The 23,005-nt window shown below is 54.3% G+C and overlaps 2 protein-coding genes across 6 annotated transcripts; one reads left to right on the top strand and one right to left on the bottom strand.

Annotated features, from left to right (window-relative positions):
• The first annotated feature begins 43 nt into the window (after window positions 1-43).
• Window positions 44-8,465, top strand: ZYX (zyxin). Of its 4 annotated transcripts, XM_080664296.1 has the most exons (11): window positions 48-485; window positions 917-1,116; window positions 1,256-1,348; window positions 1,447-1,650; window positions 1,886-1,989; window positions 5,129-5,153; window positions 5,554-5,674; window positions 5,807-5,976; window positions 6,109-6,287; window positions 7,141-7,261; window positions 7,757-8,463. In XM_080664296.1, the coding sequence occupies exons 1-11, from the start codon at window positions 272-274 to the stop codon at window positions 7,859-7,861; spliced, it is 1,536 nt and encodes a 511-aa protein (XP_080520422.1). In that variant the 5' UTR covers window positions 48-271; the 3' UTR covers window positions 7,862-8,463. The 4 variants fall into 4 exon arrangements, with proteins under 4 accessions (XP_080520421.1, XP_080520420.1, XP_080520422.1 ...); XM_080664295.1 differs by lacking the exon at window positions 5,129-5,153 and having other exon boundaries at window positions 44-485; window positions 1,447-1,989; window positions 7,757-7,861; window positions 8,319-8,465; XM_080664294.1 differs by lacking the exon at window positions 5,129-5,153 and having other exon boundaries at window positions 45-485; window positions 1,447-1,989; window positions 7,757-7,861; window positions 8,062-8,318.
• On the bottom strand, window positions 7,549-23,005 carry EPHA1 (EPH receptor A1). Of its 2 annotated transcripts, XR_013960381.1 has the most exons (20): window positions 22,866-23,005; window positions 21,866-21,930; window positions 17,410-17,691; window positions 16,125-16,515; window positions 15,747-15,902; window positions 15,123-15,467; window positions 14,863-14,990; window positions 14,497-14,647; window positions 13,989-14,085; window positions 13,711-13,769; window positions 12,734-12,871; window positions 11,696-11,881; window positions 11,478-11,539; window positions 11,164-11,370; window positions 10,840-10,989; window positions 10,369-10,562; window positions 8,809-8,964; window positions 8,618-8,727; window positions 8,261-8,342; window positions 7,549-7,632 (listed from the first exon to the last, which is right to left on the bottom strand). XR_013960381.1 is itself a non-coding variant. In XM_080664291.1 (18 exons), exons 1-18 carry the CDS (start codon window positions 22,951-22,953, stop codon window positions 8,649-8,651), a joined length of 2,934 nt encoding a protein of 977 aa, XP_080520417.1. In that variant the 5' UTR covers window positions 22,954-23,005; the 3' UTR covers window positions 8,385-8,648. The 2 variants fall into 2 exon arrangements, 1 of the variants encoding a protein (XP_080520417.1); XM_080664291.1 differs by lacking the exons at window positions 7,549-7,632; window positions 8,261-8,342 and having other exon boundaries at window positions 8,385-8,727.

Genomic DNA, 23,005 nt, shown 5'->3' on the forward strand with positions numbered 1-23,005 from the left:
CGCTCTCCCCGCCCCTCTCTCCTCCCCCTGCTCCGCGTCCCTCCCCCGCCAGGATAGAGGCGGCTCGGGACCGGGGCGCAGAGTCCGCGGACCCGGCGCCCAGGCGGCCACTGAGACGCGGCGCGCACGCTCCGGCCCGCGGTGAGGAGCAGGGAGCCGCTCGTAGGGAGGGCACGCGGGGACGCCGCGGGGAGCCGGCCCGCCGGGGGCGTCCTCCGCCAGGCTTGGCGCCGCATAACCCGGCCCCCACGCCCAGCAGCCCGGCCTGGCCATGGCGGCCCCCCGCCCGTCTCCCGCGATCTCGGTCTCGGTCTCGGTCTCGGCTCCGGCTTTTTACGCCCCGCAGAAGAAGTTCGCCCCGGTGGTGGCTCCAAAGCCCAAAGTGAATCCTTTCCGGCCCGGGGACAGCGAGCCTCTGCCGGCCGCCGGGGCCCAGCGCGCACAGATGGGCCGGGTGGGCGAGATCCCGCCGCCGCCCCCGGAAGGTATGCGGCCGGGCTGGGGGCTGGACTAGGGCGGGCGCCGAGCTGGGGGCAGTGGCTTAGGGGTTGGGGGTGTTTGGAAAGGTTGCAGCGGAGGGGGCTGGGCGCAGCCACCCTGTCCCGAGCAGATGTTCTTACCTCATCGCGGAGCTCATGGCTGGGAGCCAGGGCTCCTGGGACCGGTCCAAGTCCCCGCCTGGGGGTGGGAGGTGGGAATGTGGGGCACGAATCTTGCCTCCGGGTCCGTTTTCCGAAGTGTAACGGGAGCTGCACCACTCCTGCGCGGAGCCCCCATCCTCCCTTGTTTCCTTCCCGCACGCCCCGGGACCCTTGAGAGTTCTTGGATGAGGGGTTAGGGCTGTGGAAGGAGGGGAACTTAGAGAATGGGGTAGAGGGGCGCCTGCTGACTGCTCTCTTTCTCCTTCGTACCCCAGACCTTCCCTTACCACCTCCTCCCCTCCTTGGGGATGGCGAGGACACGGAGGACACCCTGGGAGGTGCCTTCCCGCCTCCCCCTCCCCCGATTGAGGAGCCTTTTCCCCCTGCACCTCTGGAGGAGGAGATCTTCCCCTCCCCACCGCCTCCACTGGCGGAGGAGGGGGCCCCTGAAGCTCCCATCCCGCTCCCACCACAGGTACGGGGCCTGGGAGGGGCAGCTAAGCCGGGACACCCTGCAGGGAAGGAGAGGAGGGTCCTTTCTGACCTCTCCCGCACCTCTGCCCTGATGGGGGAATGGAGGACTGGGATGGGTGTTCTGACCCTTGACCTTCTAGCCCAGGGAGAAGGTGAGCAGTATTGATCTGGAGATAGACTCTTTGTCCTCACTGCTGGATGACATGACCAGGAATGATCCGTTCAAAGCCCGGGTAAGGAACTGGAGAGGAGGAAAGGAGTGGGGACAGAACTGGGGAGGGCTGCACCCTCCTTCAACCACACTTCTCTCCCCCTGCCCCTCCCCTTGCAGGTATCATCTGGATATGTACCCCCACCTGTCTCCACTCCATTCATTTCCAAGACCAGTACTAAGTCTGCAGCTGTGGGCACAGCACCCCTGCCTCCTTGGAAGGCCCCTTCTAGCTCCCAGCCTGTGTCCCAGGCTCAGGCTCAGCCTCTGAGCCAGACACAGTTCCATGTGCAGCCTCAACCCCAGCCCCAGGCCAAGCCTCAGGTCCAGCTCCATGTCCAGTCCCAGCCCCAGCCCCAGCCCCAGCCCCAGACTGTGCCTTTGGCTAATAGTCAGCCTCGAGGTCCCCCAGCCCCACCTCCAGCCCCTAAGTTTTCTCCAGTGACTCCCAAGTTTACTCCTGTGGCTTCCAAGTTCAGCCCTGGAGCCCCAGGTGGACCTGGGCCACAGCCCAATCAAAAGTTGGGGCCCCCTCAAGCTCCCTCTTCCACTGGCACAGGCTCCCCTCAGCCCCCCAGCTTCACCTATGCTCAGCAGCGGGAGAAGCCCCGAGTACAGGAGAAGCAGCACCCAGTGCCCACACCAGCTCAAAACCAAAACCAGGTGAGGCGGGGTGGGAGGACCAGCCTGAGAGAGACATGGGTGCTGGGGACAGGGGATAAGTCAGGAGCCAGAGAATAAGGGCAAAGATGAGTGGGTGGGGATGGTGGGATAGGAGTTTCCAGCCTCTAGGGTTGGACTGGTGGGACATGGCAAAGACAGCTCATCTGGAGCAGGGGCTGGCAGGGTCTGGGGCTTGGTGTGGCCTGATTGGGTGTGGGAGCGGCACAGGCTCTGAATTAGGTGGAGGGTTTGGTGGACCATCCCTTACCCCCTTCCCCGGTATGTTAGAGGGGAGGATGACCTCATCACCAGTCCAACCCTGGTTCTTCCCCCTTCTTGGATTCTTGAGCACTCTTTCTCTGAGCACTCTCTTTCTCTGAGCACTCTCACTGCCTGAGGGTGATAAGAGTGGCTGCACTGGCTGAGCCAGCATCTGCTGAGTGCCAGGCACTGTGCTCTGTGCTCAGGATGGAAGAGATCTCTCAAAGAGGTTAAGCCTGAGGGAGTCAGCTGGACCTGGGATAGAATTCCCAGCTCCCATCTCACAAGAGCCTAGGCAAGTGAGGTGTACTTTGAGTCTGTTTCCGCCCTTGAAATAACATTATCCACCTCATACAATGGTTGTGAAGCTCAAGGGAGCTAACGCATAGAGAGTGCTGAGGGTCTTTTTCTAGCACATGAGTGCCCCAAATTGAAAAACTCTCATTCCCACCTTTTAGTTCAGGAGCCGAGAGCTTCTGAGTTGAAGGGACCCCGATGGTCATCTAGTCCAACCAGCGACAGAGTAAACGGACAGCAGGAGTGTCTGTCTCTGTATGTGCAGGCACGGATGGGGCAGGAGGAGATGCCACGTACCCATGAGTTGTGCAGAATTCTGTGTTACAGAAGCTCCAAACAGGGAGTCAGCATGGGGCTGGCCAGTTAGGAAAGGCGTCCTGGTGCTGGTGTGGTCTGAGGGATGGTCGGACTTAAGATTCCAGAGAGGAGAGTGAAGGGCTCTGGGATTGGAATAGCATGAGCAAAACTCAAGGGCACAAATACACCAGAGTGTTGGGAGACTAGAAAGTAGAAGGTTCCTCTGGGAAGTTATAGAGCCACCGAGAGGTAGGTGGGAGCTCAAGGGAGCCAGTCAGTTCTGGCAAATCCTTCATAGCTTTCAAGTAGGTGTGTGAGTGGGTTGGAGGACCTGTGACAGCCATGCTTTTGGAAGCTTTGGGGATAGTGTTTGCAGCAGAAGTGTGTACTAGAGGTTGGAGATTAGTGACATATGAGGGGATAAGAGCTGTCAAAGCAAATGCCTCTAGGACCTGGTAACTGATAAGCAGTTGGGAGAGGAAGAGGAGGGGTAAAAAATGCCTGGGTGTGTGGGGGGAATGAGTGACAGTAATGCTGACAAAATAGAGAAGTCCAGAAGGGGAAATGCTTTGGACGGGAAAAGGAGGGGTCCAGCTGTCAGTGTATTGAGCAACAGGTTCCAGGAGGACTTTCCTTCAGCTGAAACTGTCACTCAGTTAGAAATGGAGGGCCAGGTTTTAGGAGAGGCCCAGGATTCAAGGTTGTCATCAGGGCAGTGGTACTGAAGCAGCCCAGGGTGCTTGCACAGCAGAAGCTGTGGGCCTGGGAGGAACCTGGATGATGCTCCCGCTGGTCAGGTGGAAGGGGGAATAATGGCAGAAGGAGGAGGAGCATCATGTCAGGGTGGAATCTTGGGGGACAGATGTGATGGCTGAGGAGCCCTTCGGTAGGGATTTGAGGAGGATGAGGACTACAGGAAGGTCACAGATTTGACTATTTGGAAGTCACCTAAGGCTGTGGAATAGTGCCCTTTGATGGGGACAGTGAAAGGAGTTGCGGACTGCATGGGCGGTGAGGAAACGGAGTTTCCAGAGTGGCCTGCTCTGGAGGGTTGGCAGAGTTGGACTAGGGCAGGGCCTGTGTGTGTGTGTGTGTGTGTGTGTGTGTGTGTGTGTTTGTGTGGTTTTTCAAGTTAGGGGAAGGGGGCTCAGGTATGTGTGTGAACCAAGAGGAAGAAGCTGGTGCAGGGGGGTTAGAGGTGCCTGAGAGTAGGGGCTGCTGCTCCATGGAGTCTGGAAGAGAAGAGGTGACGGCCCCCCTGCCGTGGCATTCCCAGAGAGCAAGGACAGAATCATGGCAGTGTTTCTGTGGAGAGGAGGAACACTGAGGGAGCTCGAGCTGGCCAGCTTCCATCTTCTCAGTCATGTAGGAGGTGAGGTAATTGGTGAGAGCGAGGGGCTCGAGGGGATGGAAATGTTTGAAACAACTGCTGTGGGGAAGGAAGGCCACTGGGAACCCGCAGGAGCCGAAAGCCAGACAGTCGAGCTGCTGCGAGCTGCGAGCTGCGAGCTGCGAGCTGCCGATGACTGGAGCTGAGGTCACCGAGGGCCCTGCTGTGTTTTGTGTTTTGTGAACTCACTCTGCAGCCTCTATGCCTACTTCTGTAGCCTGAAGGCAGAAACAGGAAGCCAGGAAGCGGGTGGTGTGGCCTGGGCTGAGATTGGGCCAGATAAGTGATGGTGGCCCAGGATGGCTAGAGTGGCTGGGAAAGCCTTGTAGAAATAAGATGATCATGGCCCTTCTGTGTGTCTGCATTTCCAGGCAGGCACAGCTCTGGATGCAGAGGGGGTGAGGGTGGGGCCCAGGCTGAGGCGGGGGTGGGGTGGGGAGGTGGCTGTGGGAGGAGGTAGGTAGCTGGGAGACTGAGGCTCCAGGTGTTATGGGCATGAAGGCATGGGCAGGCAGAACCTTCAGTGACCACAGTCCCACGTGGACTTTTCTAGTAACGCAAGACCAACTAGCGTTCCTATCGAAGTGTCTCATGGTAACGCTGGTAGAGTCCGACAGTGCCTGTGGTGCTTCTTCCTGGTACTTGTCAGGGTCCTGCAGTGCCCCCTAACCTCATCCCACCCCCACCCCCAGGCTCTCTCAGGATCCCCTAAATAGTGGGATCTCCAGTTGTGGGCTGGCCTAAGAGAGGCCCTTCTTTGAGGCCTCCAGGGGAGGAAGTGAGGTCAGGAGGGACCCTGGACCTCTGTGTGGAGGGCTGAGGGCTGGGCTGCTGCAGACAGCTCTGGGGGTTTAACCTGTGATTCCTGCCTGTGTTGTATCCTCACGCTGACAGAGCAGCTCAGCAGCAGGCGGGACGGGTAGGTGTGTGTGCACCTGGGTGCACAGCCCATCGCGCCGACCTCTTCTGTGGGGGGCCATGTCCGAGCATGCTCTGTGGAGTTGATGCGTGGCCTGGTGTGTTCGGTGCTTCATTGACCTGAGCTGCTGTGTGTGTGGCCTCCGTCCGCTCAGTCAGTCTGGTCTGTCTGTGGCTGCCCAGGGGTGTTTGAGCAAAGGGGGTGGAAGGTCATTCCCTCACCCTTATTCGTGTGGTGCTGGGGTCTGGGAGGGGTAGAGAGGAACTTTCAGGGTCAAATCTGAGCATCGGAAATGGGAGGAGCGTTAGTCCTTCCTGGAAGAAAGTGGATAAGCTGGTTGGGGAATGTTCTTGGAGGGGGTGACCCTTTAGAGGGTATAAAGAGAGTGTTGGGGTTTCAGGTGCGCTCCCCTGGGGCCCCAGGACCTCTGACTCTGAAGGAGGTGGAGGAGCTGGAGCAGCTGACCCAGCAACTCATGCAGGACATGGAGCATCCTCAGAGGCAGAACATGGCTGTCAGTGGTGAGCCCACCGTCCCCTTTCTGGGGATGTCTGTCCCACCCTTCATTACTGTGCTGGCCATTCCTGTGGCTCCACTCCCTCTTCGAGGGATCAGCGGACTCCCTATTTATTTATCTTCTTTGGCCTATGCAGAATCCTGTGGCCGGTGTCACCAGCCCCTGGCGCGTGCACAGCCCGCAGTTCGTGCCCTGGGACAGCTGTTCCACATCACCTGCTTTACCTGCCATAAGTGTGAGCAGCAGCTGCAAGGACAGCAGTTCTACAGCGTGGAGGGGGCACCATATTGTGAGGGCTGCTACACTGTGAGTCAGGTTTGGGGCTGAGGGCCCCTGTGGGGCTCAGCCAGGGGTTGGGGTGCGGACATGTGGAGACCTGCCTTGGCAGCTGGCTGTTGGGTACAGTTCCCTGCCAATCTCCTACTGCTCCCTCCTCAGGACACCCTGGAGAAGTGCAACACCTGTGGGCAGCCCATCACTGACCGCATGCTGAGGGCCACGGGCAAAGCCTACCACCCTCAGTGCTTCACCTGCGTGGTCTGCGCCTGCCCCCTGGAGGGCACCTCCTTCATTGTGGACCAGGCCAACCGGCCCCACTGTGTCCCTGACTACCACAAGTGAGGACCCACCACTACCTCTGGGCTCTTCTCTGGGGCCAACCATGGTTTGTCTGGGAGCCAGGCTGCCGCTCTGATCCCAAGACAGCGCCAAACCCCTGGTCTGGTTTTCTGGCTGCATGTCCTATTAGATGGCAGGGACGAGTTCATGTGGACTAAGTTGTCCAGGAGCCTTAGATCTAGGTAGCAAGTCTTGCTCCTGGCCGATCCCCTGGCCCTTGGCTCACTGAAGCTTCTGGTTGTGGTCTGGGGTTTGGCGACATGTGCTGGAGTGACTTCATTTCACACAGGCCAGGTTGTAGATGTTCCTTTGGAGGTCAGTTGTTAGGAACTCCGGTTCCCCCTAGAAAGTGTTTATAAGGTGGCTACTTTCTCAGGCCAGCAGCAAAATCCTGCAAGGTATCTAGAGGGTGGTGCAGGGACCCCACAGAATCTGGCTCCCACCTCTGTGTTTGAGGGGTGCGTTTTTAGGATTCCACCTTGGGTGGCCAGGGCTTCATGTCCCTCTGTACCTCCCAGCAGTTGGGCAGAGACACCTTCGTGGTGGGGGGTGGACTAGGGTCAGGGGTCCAGGGATGGGATCATCAGGGCTCCTCTGGGTGTGCTTTCTGCAGGATGGATGTGATGGGGTGAGGACCTGGTGGTAGTGGGTTTGGAGCGGGTGGAGTTTTGGGAGAGCTGAGTGGCTGGTCTTAGGCCTTTCTGTTGGGCTTCCTCTACCTTGAGATGTGGGAAAGATGGGCAGAGAAGTCTGCCTGTTGCCATGCCACCACGGTCTGCTCTCCCTGTGCTCTGGTGAAAGCACGGGTGCCTCTCCCCACATCCTGACTTGTACCGCCTTGCTGCCCCCCAGGCAATACGCACCCAGGTGCTCTGTCTGTGCAGAGCCCATCATGCCTGAGCCTGGCCGGGAGGAGACTGTGCGAGTGGTTGCTCTGGACAAGAACTTCCACATGAAGTGCTACAAGTGTGAGGTCAGTGTCCCTGGGGCCTGAGGACTGGGAGGTGTGGGGACATTATTCACTGGCCAGGTGGTGAACAATGCCAGCCTGCAGTTTTGAGGGTGGTCAGTGGAAGTGTCCAGGCCCACTCAGCCCGGATGCTTTGGTCACTGCAGAAAGCGGGTAGTGGGGTTTCTGTGGGGTCACTTAGTTGCAGATAAACCAAGATAGGAGACTGAGCAGTGGTAGGGAAGGGTGCTATGCTTTGTGGTGACCAGGCTGGGGTCTCACTGAGACTCAGAAGAAAGGAGAGTGAGAATGGAGTTGAGACATGTGGGAATGGCCCCATATTCTTTATTGGGATGGGTGCAGCTCTATCCTCTGCCCATCCTCGTACTGGATGCCTAGGGGACAAAAGTGAAAGTGGGGGATGAGTAGGGTTGTGTGGGCACAATGAGGATATCAACTCTGTTGTGGGGGGGTGCACAGGGGACCTTCCCATCAGGGAGTTCTTCCACTTTCTCCTAGGACTGTGGGAAGGCACTGTCCATTGAGGCGGACGACAATGGCTGCTTCCCCCTGGATGGCCATGTGCTGTGCAGGAAGTGCCACACTGCCAGAGCCCAGACCTGAGTGAGGACCAGCCCCTTCTTCACTGGGAGTTCATTCTCCATCAGTGGACCACCCACACTGAGACCACCCTGCTCCTCCACTGGCCCCACCCCTGGGTTATTTTTTGTCTAGCCCCTCCCTCCATTCCAAACCCCACCCAGTATCCCAAGGTCCCTGATCCAGGGTCCCAACAGAACTTAGTCCCCTCTCCCATCCTGCAGGGACCTCTCACAACCCTTCAGGTACCCCACCTGAGAGTCGCCAGGTTGAGCGCTGCTGCTTTCACTGCTGCACAAATGCCCTCAGCTGCCCGCCCCCCCACCCCCACCCCGAAGCCTCTACTCTGCTTGCTGAGGGCCGAGTCCCCTGAGCCCCGGGGAGGCTGGGCTGGGCTGGGCTCACTGGCCTGGATGTTCCTACCTGCCCCCATGCTGCCAGGTTGTGGCTACAGCTACAAATAAAAAACCTTGTTTTCCAGAATTCTTAGCAGTTGACTCTTGTGCTACAGATGGGAGGAGACGGAGGGATAAAAAAAACCAGTGGTCCAGGTGAAAACGCAGCTCCTGTTTACTTATAAAAATATATATGTGTATACCTATATATATATTAAACCCTCCTCCCAGCACGGTGATTTTACTTATACCCCAACCTCCCTTTTGAAAACAAAGAGGCTCCCAGGCATCAAAGGCAAGTTTCTCAGGGAAGGGTGGGCCAGAACAGCACCAAGGCCTGGTAGGCTGAGGGAAAGGACTTGAGTGACCCTGGCCCCATCCTTACTTCATGAGGACAGGATGGGGGAGGGGAGAGCTCAGTCCTTGAATCCCTGAATACTGCAAAGAATGCGCTTCTGGTGTCCTGGCAGCGTGATCCCCATCTGCACCAGGTCCCTGTGGTCAAGGAAAGGGGTTCGTGAATGTGCGGGCTCAAACCCCAGCAACCCTCCCCTGCCGGGTTCCCAGGGTCCTCACTCGGCCGTCAGGTCCAGTACACACTCCATGGTGTCCAGCCCAGCTGAGCGGAAGTTCAGAATGTAGCGTTTCATGCGAATGGACTCCAGCCACTCAGGGACGCTTCGATAGGGGATCCCGTCTGAGCCACTCAAGCTGGGCAGGCGAAGGGTTACCCTGTGCGATGGGACGGGGACTATCTCAGTCATGTGAGGAGGGAGAAGGACTGTCCTCTGCTTTCCTGAAACCTGGGCCTAGCCTGTGAGCATCTGGGGCCAGCATTCAAATTGGTGTCTGGGCACAGAGATTATCTAGACTTTGCGGATTAGCCAGGCCATTGTCTGTGAACCCATTTCCTGGCCTGTTTCCTGGTGCACTCACAGCAGAGGGCAGGCTGACAGTACTGGGGGAGGTGGCAGCTCTGAAAAGTTCCCAACACAAGGTTACCATCAGCCCATCTCCACTGGAGTGGCCAGTTCTGGAAACGTATCAACTATCCCAGCTGAGAAGAAGCAGAGGCAGGAGAGCAGAGGCCTAGACCTGGGTGTGGTCCTGCCTCCAGGGTGGCCCCTTGAGTTCTGGGAGCAGCCCTGATTGCCACCTCCAACCTTGGCTGTTACTCTTGCACTCTGACACCCACAATACAATGAGTGTTCCTGTATGAAAGCCAGCCAGAGCCAAAAACCATTAGCAAAGTAAATCTACTGGGGGAAACATATCCAACATTCCAGAAAGATTAGCACATGCTGTCTCCAGTGTACGAGGGAGTTGTGCTCCAAAAGATAGTTGCAAAAGTTGGAACTTGGAGCACATTTTCTCCCAGAAACAAGGTTATATATGGTGGTTTGATACAGAGGCCAGTACGCCAGGGCTGGTTTACCCGATAAAGCATGTGAAGTACAGCCTTGCCAGTCTCCCCCCACCTTCTCTGGCCCACCAGTTCCTTCTCTACATCCTGCCAATGTTTTTAGTAAAATGCAATTCTGACCATGTTCCTCTCATGGGCAGTTTTTAAAAAACTGGTCAATAGTTCTCTGTGCTCAGGATAAAGTCCAAACTTCTCAGCAGAGCTTGTACTGACGCTCCTTGTATTGACCCTCCTACCTCTCCAGCTTCATCTCTGACCACTATTCCTGACCTGGGTGCTGTTGTCATCCTGCATTATTTGCATTCAGCCCACCCACATTTTGGGCATGTGATCTGGGAGCCTTTCCAGATCCCACAAGGCTGCCCTTCACAGTCAGGAAACTCAGTCTACTGTCCGTCACTTACCAGATTCTGTCTTCCCCACCCCAATCTAAGTGACCAAGCTCCCTGGAGCAGGTGTCAGGTGTAATCCCTGCTTATATTTGCTTCCCTGTTTATGTTTGCTTCCTGTCTTCTATCAAACTACAGCTGTCAAGGGTGGGACCAAGTCTTCATCAAGGTGGCCACTACCCCAGGTTGCACACTGCAGTTATGCCTCCTATGCCGGACTCTATCCGGAGGTTTGCAGGCCCAGCACTTGGTGGGTGTGGCTGAATGCCCATTTTCATTCTAGATCTACCCTCCAAATCCCATTGTCCTCCCCAACGTAGTTACTTGGGATCAAAGTTGGCCATGGTCCGCAGGGTGTGAGGGGTGTTCAGCAATCGCTCCAACTGTGTCTTTAGCTGGTGGAAGTGGGGCCGATGGTCACAGTTGTAGGCCCAGCAGTTCTTCATTAGTTCATAGAGAGCAGCAGGGCAATCCACAGGAGGGGGCAGCCGGTACCCATCCTCAATGCTCTTCATTACCTACGGCAAGCGAGAGGCGAGGGAAGCCCAAGGTAGGAAGCTAACCTGGCAGTCCATAAGAAAGCTCTGTTCATGCAAGATCATTGCAAAGAGCCTCTAACCTCCCTCATCCTCACCCCTGAGCACTAGTAAGAAGAACAGGGTGTGAGGCAAAGGGGACCAGAGGGAACAAAAGTGCAGAAAAACTGTGGGTGAGGAAGAAGAAATAAGGTTATGTGCAGGAAGAGCCATGGGAGGATTTGGAGAGAAGACCACTGTGGAGAGTACCCGGACTCACCTCCTGATTGCTCATCTCCCCATAGGGCTTGTCCCCAAAGCTCAGCACCTCCCACATCACAATCCCAAAGCTCCACACGTCACTGGCCGTGGAGAAGATCCGGTTGGCAATGGCTTCAGGTGCTGTCCAACGGATGGGGATCTTTCCTCCCTAATAGGGCATGTATGACAGAAAGGTGATGTGTTTCAGGGCATGGAGGATGGCCACCATGAAGTCATTGTGTGTACAGGAGCATGTGTCCTGTATTTGTTGTAGAGGTGTGCCTGTATGTATGGCATGAAATAGTGTGTGCAAATGTGTACACGCTGAATAAAGGGTTCTCACCTGAGTTTCGTAGGTACCATCCTTGTTGTTCAGGAGACGGGTAAGGCCAAAGTCAGACACCTTGCAGCACAGGTTCTGACTCACTAAGATGTTCCTGGCTGCCAGGTCCCGGTGGACATAATTGTGGTCACTGAGGTAGGTCATACCAGATGCAATACCCAGCAGCATGGCCACCAACTGCGCAGGGACCAGCTGGTCCTCGCGGTCCTGCAGCAGGGTGAAGGGGAGGGTTAGGGAATGGGCAGGGTTGCCTCTTCCCAGACCAGGGCTTCATGGTGCACCCCTCTTCCCAGCTGGTCCTCTGCCCTCCTCACCCTCAGGAAGGCATCCAGGGCTCCGTTCTCCATAAACTCTGTGATGATCATGATGGGTTTTCCTGAGACACAAAGCAGGTCACCATGGAAGCCTTCATCCCATCTCCACCCAAAACCCCCAGAACCAGATTTCCTACCCTTGGCAAAACAGCTTCCCTTCACTTCCTGTGGTCTCACCCCCTCTTCCCACCCCCACTCATGGAGACCAATCCTCATACTCTTTGTCACAACGCCTTCGAGGTGCAGAATGTGCGGGTGGTTAAACTGGCCCATGATTGTTGCCTCTCGAAGGAAGTTCCACCACTGGCCATCTGGAGACGTGTCCTTCAAGGTCTTAATAGCCACAGTCTTGCAGTCCTGGCTGGGGATTCTCAGGGTCCCTTGATACACTTCCCCAAATTCTCCTGGGTGGAAAAAGAAACAGGATCATAGCCCAGTGTACTATCAGGGGGATGGATGACATCCTCTAGTCCTCCAACTCTCCTTTCTTCTCTGGATCAGAAACCTGGTGTGCCCTTTCTGGGACAAGGGCTAGGCTATACTTCCTGGGGAAGGAGACAGAAGTCCAGGACAGAAGTACATTTCTATAACCTGTTCAGCTAACCCACTGTCTCCTGGGTTAGCACGGTTCTTGGAGAACAGTAGGTGCTCAGTAAATGCTGGGTCAATGGGCACTGTGCTGTTGTACTGGGGTGTATTCATGAAGGGCAGAGCACAAGTGACCAGAGAGGCTGACCATTGCCACTCTCTTCCACGAGTTCCTCTGGACAAGCTTGGTTGGCATGGCCGCAAAATCAGCAAGGACACTGCCAAGCTTTGTTCTCTGCTCAGTTCCATTTCCCTTGGTGACCCAAGGGATCAGGGCAGCCCAAGGACACTGGTCCCTGGTGGGGTAGAATGTGGAGTGAGGGAGGCTCTGAACCTCTCCCACGTTTGGGAACTATCTGAGAAGAGCTTGATCCTGGACACAGTGGACCGCCCCCCCCTCCTCCCCCCATTGACAAGGATGATGTGTCTAATGCTCTTTATCAAAAGCTCCATAACCACAGAGGCAGGCTGTGTATGATGTGGGGGCTATTCCAGGACACTCAATAAGGGGGCTGTAACGTGACCACAGCAGTTCAAGGAGACAGGGTCAGCCAGAGAGGAACTCATCTGGGAGCTCTGGAGCCAGAGGAGAGGCCAGCGGGGCTCCGCAGGGAAGGCCAGAAGGAAGTGGCTCTGTGCTGCCACCCAGAGGAAACAGCAGGGCTCACCTTCCCCTATGACAGTGTCCACGATCAGCCAGGCTGGATCCAGCTCCTGGGTGAAGTCCAGAGCCCCCAGGGCAGGGTCCTCATACATCACGGGTTCCGCCAGGAGGTCCACGTAAGGCTTCAGCCTCTGCTTGTCCCCTGCAGGGAGAACAGAGAAGGCTCGGCCACAGGAGTGCCAACTGCAGGGCTCAGGAGTAAGGGGAGAGGGGCTGGCAGCAGACCTCGAACTTCTCATTCTTCTTGTTCCCTGAGGAGTCCTGTTTTGGCTGAAGTGGGAGAAAGTCTCTATCCTCAGCAATGAAGCCTCCACAGCCAGCTTTTCTTCCTCCTGTCTATGCGCAAAGCTCCTGTGTCCTCGCCATCTGAGGCCCAGAGCAGCGGGCCAGAACCCAGACCCAAGAGTGTTCATGGCCTCAAGTGCCCCAGCCTTCCCCTGGCTCGTTGACCCAGACTTCACATGCCTTCCCTCCTCCTCACCCCTGCTTGCCATGCTCCTCCAGTCACTCACGCCTCAGTTCACATTCCCAGACCTCACTCCTGCCCCATTACTTGGATGGACTGCTGACTCCCCTATTTGGGGACACTTAATGAGGTGACCAGCAGGAAGCCCATATGCCTTGGAGGACTTCAGGGAGCCTGCCAATCAATCCCCTTTCTGCCCAGCCTCAGCCCAGACCAGGGTGGGGGAGGCTGCCTAGAGCCCGAGTATTGGTACAGTGGCACCAACAGCTAACAGGTAATTGCACAGAGCCTCTGGGGCACCATCAGTACAAAGTTAATTAACCAAAGTTAATTAGGTAGCAAAACACAAGAAGCCTAAAGACAATAGAGCTCACTAGTGCCCCCAGAATTGGGTTCCTTGGTTCTATCCCAGGGGCACCTCCCAACATATATGCAAGTGCACACATGCACATGCACACACACACACACACACACACACACACACACACACACACACACAGCTGCTCCTAGCTCACCTCTGTTCACGTTGGTGACTCGATCAAGCTGCCTCTGCTGCTGTCGCTGTCGACGTTTCCTGTGGGTGGGGATGGGGGTGCAGACATTTATTCAGGGTCGCAGTACCACATCAGGGGCCCAATGGCCTTGGCTGAGTTTTCCCCAGGGTGCAGGGTCAAGGTGGGGGCACAGTGGAGCTTTGGTATTAGGGGGTGGGAGGGTTGTTGGGGCTGCATTCAGGGCCTTCTGACCAGACAAGGGACCCAGGATGGTAGCTGGGGAGGGGCAGGAGTAGCACCTGGAACAGAAGACAAAGATCCCGAGCAGCAGCCCCATGCCCAGCAGCATCCCGAAGATGATGGCCACAATCTCGCCTCCAGTCAGGCCCCTGGAAACTGTGGCACACAGGTGAGGAAGTCTGGGGGTCAGAGTCCATGGGGACGAAGGAGACCAGAAGGGCAAGCCCGGGGAGACAGGTGTGTATGTGAGAGAGAGAGAGCACGTGGAAAGGGCTGCCACAGGGATGGCTTGGGCTGCCTGCGGCTGGGCACTCACTGAACCTTTAGGAGATCTGAAGGTGGTGTGTCAGAAGTATCCAGTGTCCAGAAGGTGTGTGTGAGATCACCATGGGAGGGGGCCGGTGTGAGTCTCCCCTGAAGCAGCTTCTGCGTGAGTGTGGTGCTTGTGTGCATGCGTGAGTGTGTAGAGAGAGAGGAAGGGTCACTGATTGGAACAGGGTCTCAGAAGCCTCCCTGGGACGACAGGTGCCTGTGTGTTTGGGGCAGAACAAAGCATAAGCCACTCACCGGGTGGGCTGGTCCGAAACTCATGGTCAGGGGAGAAAGGGCCGGGGCCCAGTGGGGTCAACATTCGGACCCTGATGATGTACGTGGTGTCTGGCTGCAGTTCAGTCAGCAGGACCCTGGGTTCTAGTACCATCTGGTACCATTCTTCATCCTGTGGGTGGGGGACTCATGTTGAGTGGACTGGGTGGAGCCAGACCTGGTGGAGGTAAGGGGTGATCTTGGGAGCACATGGGAAGGGGAAGGGTTGGCAAATAGTCATGGCAGGGCTCTGTGTAGGCTTTTGTCCCAAGAGAGCCAATCTGCACCCCAGGCTAGAGTATTGGGTGTGCAGGGCATGGACATGGAGACTCTCAGCTGTGTCCTCACCTGGTTCAGCACGTGTAGTTCATAGGTCAGGTTCCCGCCAGGGCTTCGGGGTCGGGACCCCGCCCAGGTCAGCTCCAGCTGCCTGGGCTCCTTCCTCACCAGCCTCAGGGACAGGCCTAATGGTGACTCTGTGAGTCCAGAGGGTGCCAGTGCATTTGGAAGGAAAGAGGAAATAACTTGAGGAGCTGTTCGATGGCTTCCTGCCCCTCCATGTGCTCTTGCGGTTTCCTCCGGGGCCAACCCCTCCCCAGACCCCTCACCTGTGTGCCCTATGTGGACGCTGAGCCAGGCACTGGCAGGCTTGGAACTGCCCAACCCTGACACTCCATTGTGGGCTTCAACGTGAAAGGTGTAGTTGGCGTAGGGTTCAAGGCCCTCGACACGCACAGCAGGCATGGTGAGCTCGCTGGCCCCGGGGGAGAAGTGCACATTTCCCGCACAGGGCTGGCAGGGGGCTTCACCTTGCGTTGCTCCCCGACACTGAGAACATCCCACGCTGTATCTCACATCCTGGCGCCCCCCCATATCTGCTGGGGCTGCCCAATGCAGGGAGAGCTGAGTCCCCGAAACAGAGAAGCTCAGGTTTTGAGGGACTGAGGGGGGACCTGTGGAAGAAGAGGGGCCATCAGTAAGAGCCCAAGCTGCTGGCTCCCCATCACCCCATTTCTTGAAGTCCCCCAAAGGCCACCGGAAATTTTACTACTGCTGAGGAAATTTTACTATGGCTCTGCTTTCTCCCAGGGGGAGAAGGGGCATGGGAGAGTCTTGAAGTGACTGGTTCAGTGCCCAATACCTGATCAGCTCTGGGCAATTCCAGCCTAACCCGGGCTGAGCAAGGGTCCTGTACCTCCTCGCAGATGGCCAGGCCCTGCACCAGGACTCACGTGTGCACGCCACCTGCGGGCCCTCCCCGGGGGCTCGGTAATGGCCACTCTCACAGGTACAGAAGGTGGCCCCCTCAGACTCAGCCATGCTGTGTTGGGGGCACTTGAGACAATGGGGTGAGTCCACATTTGCCCGGTAGGAGCCGCTTGGGCAGGCTGGAGAGAGAATGAACAGAGCTGCGGTTGTCCCATCTTTTTACAGATAGAATCGCATCCTCCCCTCATCCCTGTAGTGGAAACACCCCTACATGTGTCTCTCTGGGGCCCTTAGACACTCACTCAGTTAAATAATCTTTCCCTCCCTCCCTTGGCAACTTGGACACTGTCTCCCTCCCCCAAGTCCCTGCAGGTTGTCACCACCTCCTTGAGTCTCCTTACCATGGCATCTCTCTCCGCCTTCCTCATAGCCAGGCTCACAGTGGCACCTCCCCACTGGCACCAACCACTCGCCTTCAGAGCTGCAGTGCATGCGGGGTGCTCCTGAGGGGCTGGTCCGGGCATGGGGCAAGCAGGTCCCCGCCACTTCTACCAACCTGTTAGGTCTAGGGAGAGTGTCAGGGAACTGGGCTAAGCCATGCACAGCCTCAGGGCAGCGCAGGTAGAACACCCTTACGGACACCAGGGCCACACAGGCCCCCGGGTTGTGGAAAGCGAGGTAGAGGCCGCGGCGGGTCAGGAGGCCCAGGGAGCAGCGCTCCGTGTTCATTTTCACCAAGCCTGATGCAAGGTCTCGAATGGTGAAGCTCTCATCTGCAGCCACCGTGGTGACCTGGGAAGAAGTTGGGGGCAGAAGGGGAGCAATCACACAACAGAAACGATTACTTGCTTAGTACTTTATAATTACACAACCATAAACTGGGGGCTTGTTACGTGTAAGTAACTGAGCTAAGCATTTTGTGTGCATATGCTACTGAGTCCATGCAATGATCCTCTGAGGTGGGATGAACAGCCATCCCCGTCTAACCGCTGAGGAGACCAAGGCCAGGAGAGGTTCAAGACCTTGTCTGAGACCACATAGCTGGGTATGGAACATAGGCAGTGGGGCTATAGCTCATATAACTTCTGCTATTTGAAGTTGTGGTCCCACCTCAGTGGCAATGGGGTGATCAGTTATAAAGTGTGTCATGATTAATTTAGTACTAATAACAAACTTTACAGCATCATCTCTTTGGGAAACAAATGTGAGCACATCCTATAATCATATGCTCCTAAGTCTCCAGCACTTCAGCATATTTTTTTGAGTAGGAAAGGAAGGGGTGATATGAGAGAGAGCCTACAGAGGACTATCTTCCTACACAACTCTAACAATACTCCTGGGGTGTGCAAGGACATTGTGGATACTAATGGAAGAAGCTGAAACACTTCTCCCCTGCCTCCACCATGCTGTTATCTCAGTGGATGCCCGCCTGCAAAGCCTCTGCAGTCGACGAGGCTGGCACTATGATCACTATGCTAAGACAAGAAAACCAAAGCTCAGAGAAGTACTGCACCCAAAACCGGGACACAGCAGAAAGGGCACTCAAATCTAGTTCCTCAATATCTGACACCTAGAACCTCTTCCTGTTTCTGGCACCTTCTCTTTTTCTTAGCTGAGTGGGCACATGGAAAGGAGTGAGTCAGGGATCAGGGTTAGGACCGAAATGGCACTGAGGAGTAAAAGTACCTTCTGGAACATGGGCCGTCGGAGCTGAATGCCCACGTCCTGGTCACTCTCCATGTACAGAAGGTTGAAGGTCTCCTTGCAGCCCAGAGGCCCGGCTCCCCCAGGGAAACTCTTACAGTCCCGCACAGTGAACTGAAGCTCCACGTAGACTTGAGAAGCCTCTTCCCCCCGGTAGATCCAATTGGAACGAAGCCAGTGGTCAGTGTCTCCTCCTCCTTGTACTGCGCAGTCTTGGTACATGTAGAGGGGCGTCCCATTCAGCATCTGCTGCATCCCGCTCCACTGCCAGAGGAAAGTCAAAGTCACATTTCCAGTCATCACCTATCATCTACTCCCCAAACCCCCATTTTCTAGATCTGATGGTGGGGAGGTCGGTGTCAAAGCCCCCCAGGTTCACACTATTTGTCCTGCCTGCTCCCCACCCCTCATCCCCAGGATAGTAGGTTAAGTGCTAGGGTTGGGGATTTATTTGGATATAGGACAGGCAATACAATACCCCCTTCACCTCCCTAGCCAGCCATTGTCCCTTCTGTGAGCCCACCCCAGGTGCAAGTGTCTGAGTACCAATGTTGACCTATATCATCAGTAGGGCTGTAAAGTACTGCAAGGACAGACTTTTATAGCAAAAGCTTATTCACAAAACCTTTCTGCCTACTTGGAGAGCAAGAGGCAGCAAAGAACTCTTCTGTATAAGGGAATCTCTGTCCTCGCTGGTGTGGCTCAGTTGGTTGAGTATCCTCCAATGTACTGAAGAGTCACAGGTTCGATTCCCAGTCAGGGCACATGCCCATGTTGCAGCTTGATCCCCCCTGGGGAACGTGCAGGAGGCAGCTGATCTGTTTCTCTCTCACATCGATGTCTCTCTCTCCCTATTCTTCTCTCTCTGAAGAAAAAAATCAAAAACATATTTTAAAAAACAATAATAATAAGGGAATTTCACCCTCTCTAACATGTGTTCCAGGAATGGCCACCATTGAAATCAGCAACTCCAAGACATCCTCCCCTCCTTAATTTCTTTTACATTAAAAGAATTTTTAAACTTTGTTAATAATGGCTAGTTCTAATATCATACTTTCCATGGGCTAGTCACAGTTGTAAGCACTTCCAATAAGGAAACTGAGTCACAGCCAAGTTAAATGACTTGCCCAAGGCACTCAGCTATTATGAGGCAGAGCTGGGATGTGGACCCAGGCCCTCTAGGCTCCTGAGTTTATGCTATTAATTATTATGTCTTTATGTGATTATTATGAAAAGTCAAAGGGAAAAAATTTGCATATATTAAAAAGTGAAAGTTCTCCCATCCATCCACTCCACTGCCAGAGGAAGCCACTCTTAACAATTTGGAGTAAAACTTTATAGACAATTTTCAGTACCTCGCAAGCATGTCCAACTCTTGGCTGGCGGGTTTGAATGCTTGCGTCTAAATGTTTTACTATGTGTGTATGTGTTCAACATAAATGTGTTTTTTAAACATACACATGTTATTCTGTAAGCTATTTTTTGTTTTTTGAAAGATGTCCACATGAATATATATAGATCTACCTAATTCTTTTCAGCAATCCATAAAATACTTGTCCATTATATAGATGTACCAGAATTTATTTAATCATTCGCCTATGGTTGCACATTTAAGTAGCTTCTAGGGTTTTGTTTTTTTTTTTAGTAACCATGTACAAATTTCTATCAAAACTCTATAGAACTGCTGTATCAAAGAGTAAATGTATTACACATTTTATAAGATAGTGCCAAATTGTCCTCCAAAAAGGCTTTATCAGTTTATACTTCCACCAACAATGCCTGAGAGCTCATTTTCTCCAAAGCTCATCAACACTAGATATTAATAATTTTCTTATTTTTGGCCAGTCTTATGGACAGGACATAGCTTCTTGCCATTTTAATTTACATTTCTTTGAGAGGAGGTTGTATGTTTCTCTTTTATTCACTGGCTATTTGTATTTTTAAGCAATTATCTGTTGTCTGATATTCTACTGTTTTATTTATTTATTTATAATGAAATTAATTGGGGTGATCTACTGTTATCTTTTGATTGTTCATTTGGATGAATTTAAAAAATATTATAGACATTAATCATTTGCTTGAAATGAATGTTTCAAATATTTTCTCCCTGTCACACCACTTTATTTTGCTAATATCTTTGATGTTGACATTATTTAACATTTTCCTACAATAACATCTATAATCTTTCCCTTTATGATTTAGGAGTTGTGTGTTTTGTTTGGGAAGCTCTCCCATCCCAAACTTATAAAGATATTCTACATTTCTCCTAATATTTTTGTAGGGTTGTTTTTTAGGTCTAGATTTTAATCTCCCTAGAATCTATTATTTTTTTGTACAGTGTGGAGATGTAATTTTGCCTTTTTTATTTAATTATAGGCATCCAATTGTCAATTTAGTGATGATTTTATACTTTCCACATTGATTTGCAATTCCAATGTTATCACATACTAAAATCTCATATATGTGGACTTGTTTTTTGAACTTTCTATTCTGTTCCATTGACCTGAGTATTCTTGTGCAATGACACACGCTTTCATTATAGTTGCTGTATAGTATGTTCTGGTGTCTGGGCAAGTCTCCCATTTTATTATTCTTTCTTTAAAATAAATATTAGCTATTTGTAAGTATTTCCCCTGCTGTATGAACATAAGAAACTCCAAAATTCTATATTTTGGTTGAAACCCCCTTATTTTCTGAAGAAGAAACTATGAGGCCCTTACCTGAGAAAGTTCACTTTCCCAAGGGCTTTGACTCCATTATAAAGCAAGGGCATTTATGGCTACTCTCAGCTCTGGGGAAAGGAATTTGGGATGGCATGGGGCAGGAGCAGAGTTTTGCATTATGCTAGGTAATTCACAGATTGGGCAAGGGATGTGGAAGCACTGAAGCTGGGAGGATAGAAGGCACCCAGCGCCTGTTTGTAAGAGGCAGCTGTGATGAGGAAGCCAAGTGTAAGGCATGCATGCTGTGGAGGGCAGGTGGGAGGGTGGTGGGTGGTTAATGTGCAGCTCATTAGCTCGCCTGCAGCTGGAGCCAGGAGAAGCAGATGTTCCCAGCTGTGACTCGCCTCTCCTAGTTCCAGCGGTGAGCTGAGCAAGAGGGAGAAACAGCTGCCCAGGATCAGCCACAAGGACCCTTTCACTTATCACTCAGGCGCTGCTGGCTGCTGCGTGTGTACATTCTGGGGAGCCTGGACCTGAGTGTGTGTTTTGAAAACATGAGGAGGAGGAGAGAGGACAAGCAAGACAGTGGGAGTGTGTAACTGCTGCTGTCTTCTTGTCCTCCTAGTGCTGTTTAGCCTGAGCTTCGAAAGGCACCTGGCTTCCACTCTGGCCCAATTAGGGAAGAGTTATTTGGGTGGAGGTGGCAGGGGCACAGCGAAGGCCCCTGGGAGCCAGCAGGTGGACCTGTAGCCCTCATTGTGGAGTGATTAGCTGGTTTATGAGATCAGGCGCCTATTAGGGTTGGCCTTATCCAGGATTTTCCAAGCAGCCCCTCCTGTAGGATACATTATGGTTTAGACTATTAATTCTAATTACAGGCTACTCTGTGGGAGAGCTGAGATTGAGCCAGGACCCTAGGACCCAGAGGGAAAGAATGCAAGTCACACCAACCCCAGAAATAGAGGCTGATTCCTACCGGACTAGAAAAGGGAAAAGGGGGTACCCAGAGAACAGGGTTTAGGACCAGAGGGAAGAGAGACCTAAGGTGAGAGTCCTGGAGGCTGAGGCAACTGGGCTGGCTTCCCATGGTTCCTGGACAGGTTTGCAGAGAGGCCAAAGTGTTCTGTGGGACTCACAAGATCCTACCTCTGCTCACTGAGTTTTAGGAATATCCAAGGGACTTGGAGCAGACTTAAACAGCTGGAACGCATGGTGTGCCTGCACTGGGGCGGACAGAGGAAGTACACGGGCTCTGGGACTTTTACTGAAGCAGCTTCTAATTTTGGGGAGTCACAGACCCATTGAAGAATTTGATGAAAACTCTGGTTCTCCTCTCCAGAAAAAAACGTCCACACACACACAATTTTACCACTTGGAACCTATTTGTGCAACTCCATGGGGATGAATGGACCTCAGATTGAGGATATTTCTCTGTTTTGTCTTAAACTTCAGCCATCACCAGGATGGTCCTGTCTCTCCCCAGATGGTCCTCAGAGGTATTCAGTCCCCTCCTGCCCTGCCCCCCGCCCCCACCCCTCACTGGGGCAGAATGGGCAGGAGCCAGGCATTGAAGCATTCTCCATGGGGTAAAGCCTGACACCCCCCCCACCATGTCCCATTCAAAAGGCTCTCTGAGTCATCTCCCCTCCCCCTCTCAGAGGAGACACTTCCAGTTTTTCCTGCTCTTTTCTGTTCCTCCACCCACCTCTCCACCCCATTTCCCACTGGCCCTCAGCCTTGAGCCATCCTAAGGCCTTCCCTCCCCTGACACTTACCCCATCCTCCGGATCCAGCAGCCAGCCCAACTCGCCCTGTGCGGTGCTTGTGTCCATCAGAGTGACTGAAGGTGGGGAGGAAAGAGGCCTGTCACCTTGGGGGAGGAGGCCCCACAGATGCAGCACACATTCCTCATTGTGGGCCCCCAGCCCCCCAGGCTCCCACACCCTGTTTCTAACAGTATGGACTTCCTGAGGCTTAGGGGAGTGAAGAGCTCCAGGGAGAATAGCCCGTTGTCCTCGAGAGTGTGACCGGAGGAAGGCAAAGCGGGACAAGGGTTGGAGGGCTGGATCTTTGACCCAAGGCAGGAAGCATTAGGAAGAACTGCTACAGAAGACTTGCACCCTCTCACTCAGCGGGGGAGCCATCAGCTGCAGATGGAAGGGTGCATGGGTGAGACAGTTTTTCAGCCCTTGGGGGTCCTCAGAGGTGGTTCCTGGGTAGGAGGCTCTCACCACTGGCAAAGGGTCTGCTCTGCTTGTTATTGGGGTTGTGGAGTGGGGTACAATGCACAGCTCTGAGTCTAGGAAGTTGGGGTAGCAGGGCTGGAAGACTTGACCTCCTACACCCCAAATTCCAACCCTTCCCCCAGAGGCAGGTCTCTCTGTCACCCGGCTTAGGTTGACAATAAGGCGACTTCCCACCTCGGACTTCAGAGTGTTCCGATCTCTGGGTTGGGTACCTGAGGCTGGGACTATCTGGGCACAACTCCCCCTCCCCCCACGCCCCGCATTGTTGGGGTGGGGGTCTGGACGCTGCTGCTCGCACCCCACCCCCAGGCGTAAACTGCTGCCCAGCAGGGGCGGGGATGACTGGCCCGTGAAAGCAGCTGTTTGGGGTCAAAGACCAAAGATTGGCCTGGCCAGTCAATGCCCTGGCGACGGATAAAACGGGAGCGCTGGAGAGGGGCGCGTGGAGGGGCCTCCTCAGGAATGCCGGCTCCAGGAGGAGGGTGCCAACCCGGCCAGAAGAGGGGGGATCGGGAGCGGGGGTCTGTACCTTCCTTGGCGCGCGCCCCCGGGGGCAGCGGGGTGCAGAGCAGCAGCAGCAGCAGCAGCCCGAGCCCCAGGGGCCAGCGCCACTCCATGGCGCGGGGCCGGGACCCGGGACAGTGGCCCGCACGGCTGGCCCAGGTCGCG

This window comes from Plecotus auritus (genome assembly GCF_963455305.1).
Source record: "Plecotus auritus genome assembly, chromosome: 4".
NCBI classification, from domain to species: domain Eukaryota; kingdom Metazoa; phylum Chordata; class Mammalia; order Chiroptera; family Vespertilionidae; genus Plecotus; species Plecotus auritus.

Coding starts and splice junctions, on each gene's coding strand:
- ZYX (XM_080664295.1), top strand. CDS start 272: ATGGCGGCCCCCCGCCCGTCTCCCGCGATCTCGGTCTCGGTCTCGGTC. Junction 486..916: donor CCCGCCGCCGCCCCCGGAAG/GTATGCGGCCGG, acceptor TTCGTACCCCAG/ACCTTCCCTTACCACCTCCT. Junction 5,675..5,806: donor GCAGAACATGGCTGTCAGTG/GTGAGCCCACCG, acceptor TGGCCTATGCAG/AATCCTGTGGCCGGTGTCAC.
- EPHA1 (XM_080664291.1), bottom strand. CDS start 22,953: ATGGAGTGGCGCTGGCCCCTGGGGCTCGGGCTGCTGCTGCTGCTGCTG. Junction 11,882..12,733: donor GGACACTGTCATAGGGGAAG/GTGAGCCCTGCT, acceptor TTTTCCACCCAG/GAGAATTTGGGGAAGTGTAT. Junction 10,563..10,839: donor GGGAGATGAGCAATCAGGAG/GTGAGTCCGGGT, acceptor CGCTTGCCGTAG/GTAATGAAGAGCATTGAGGA.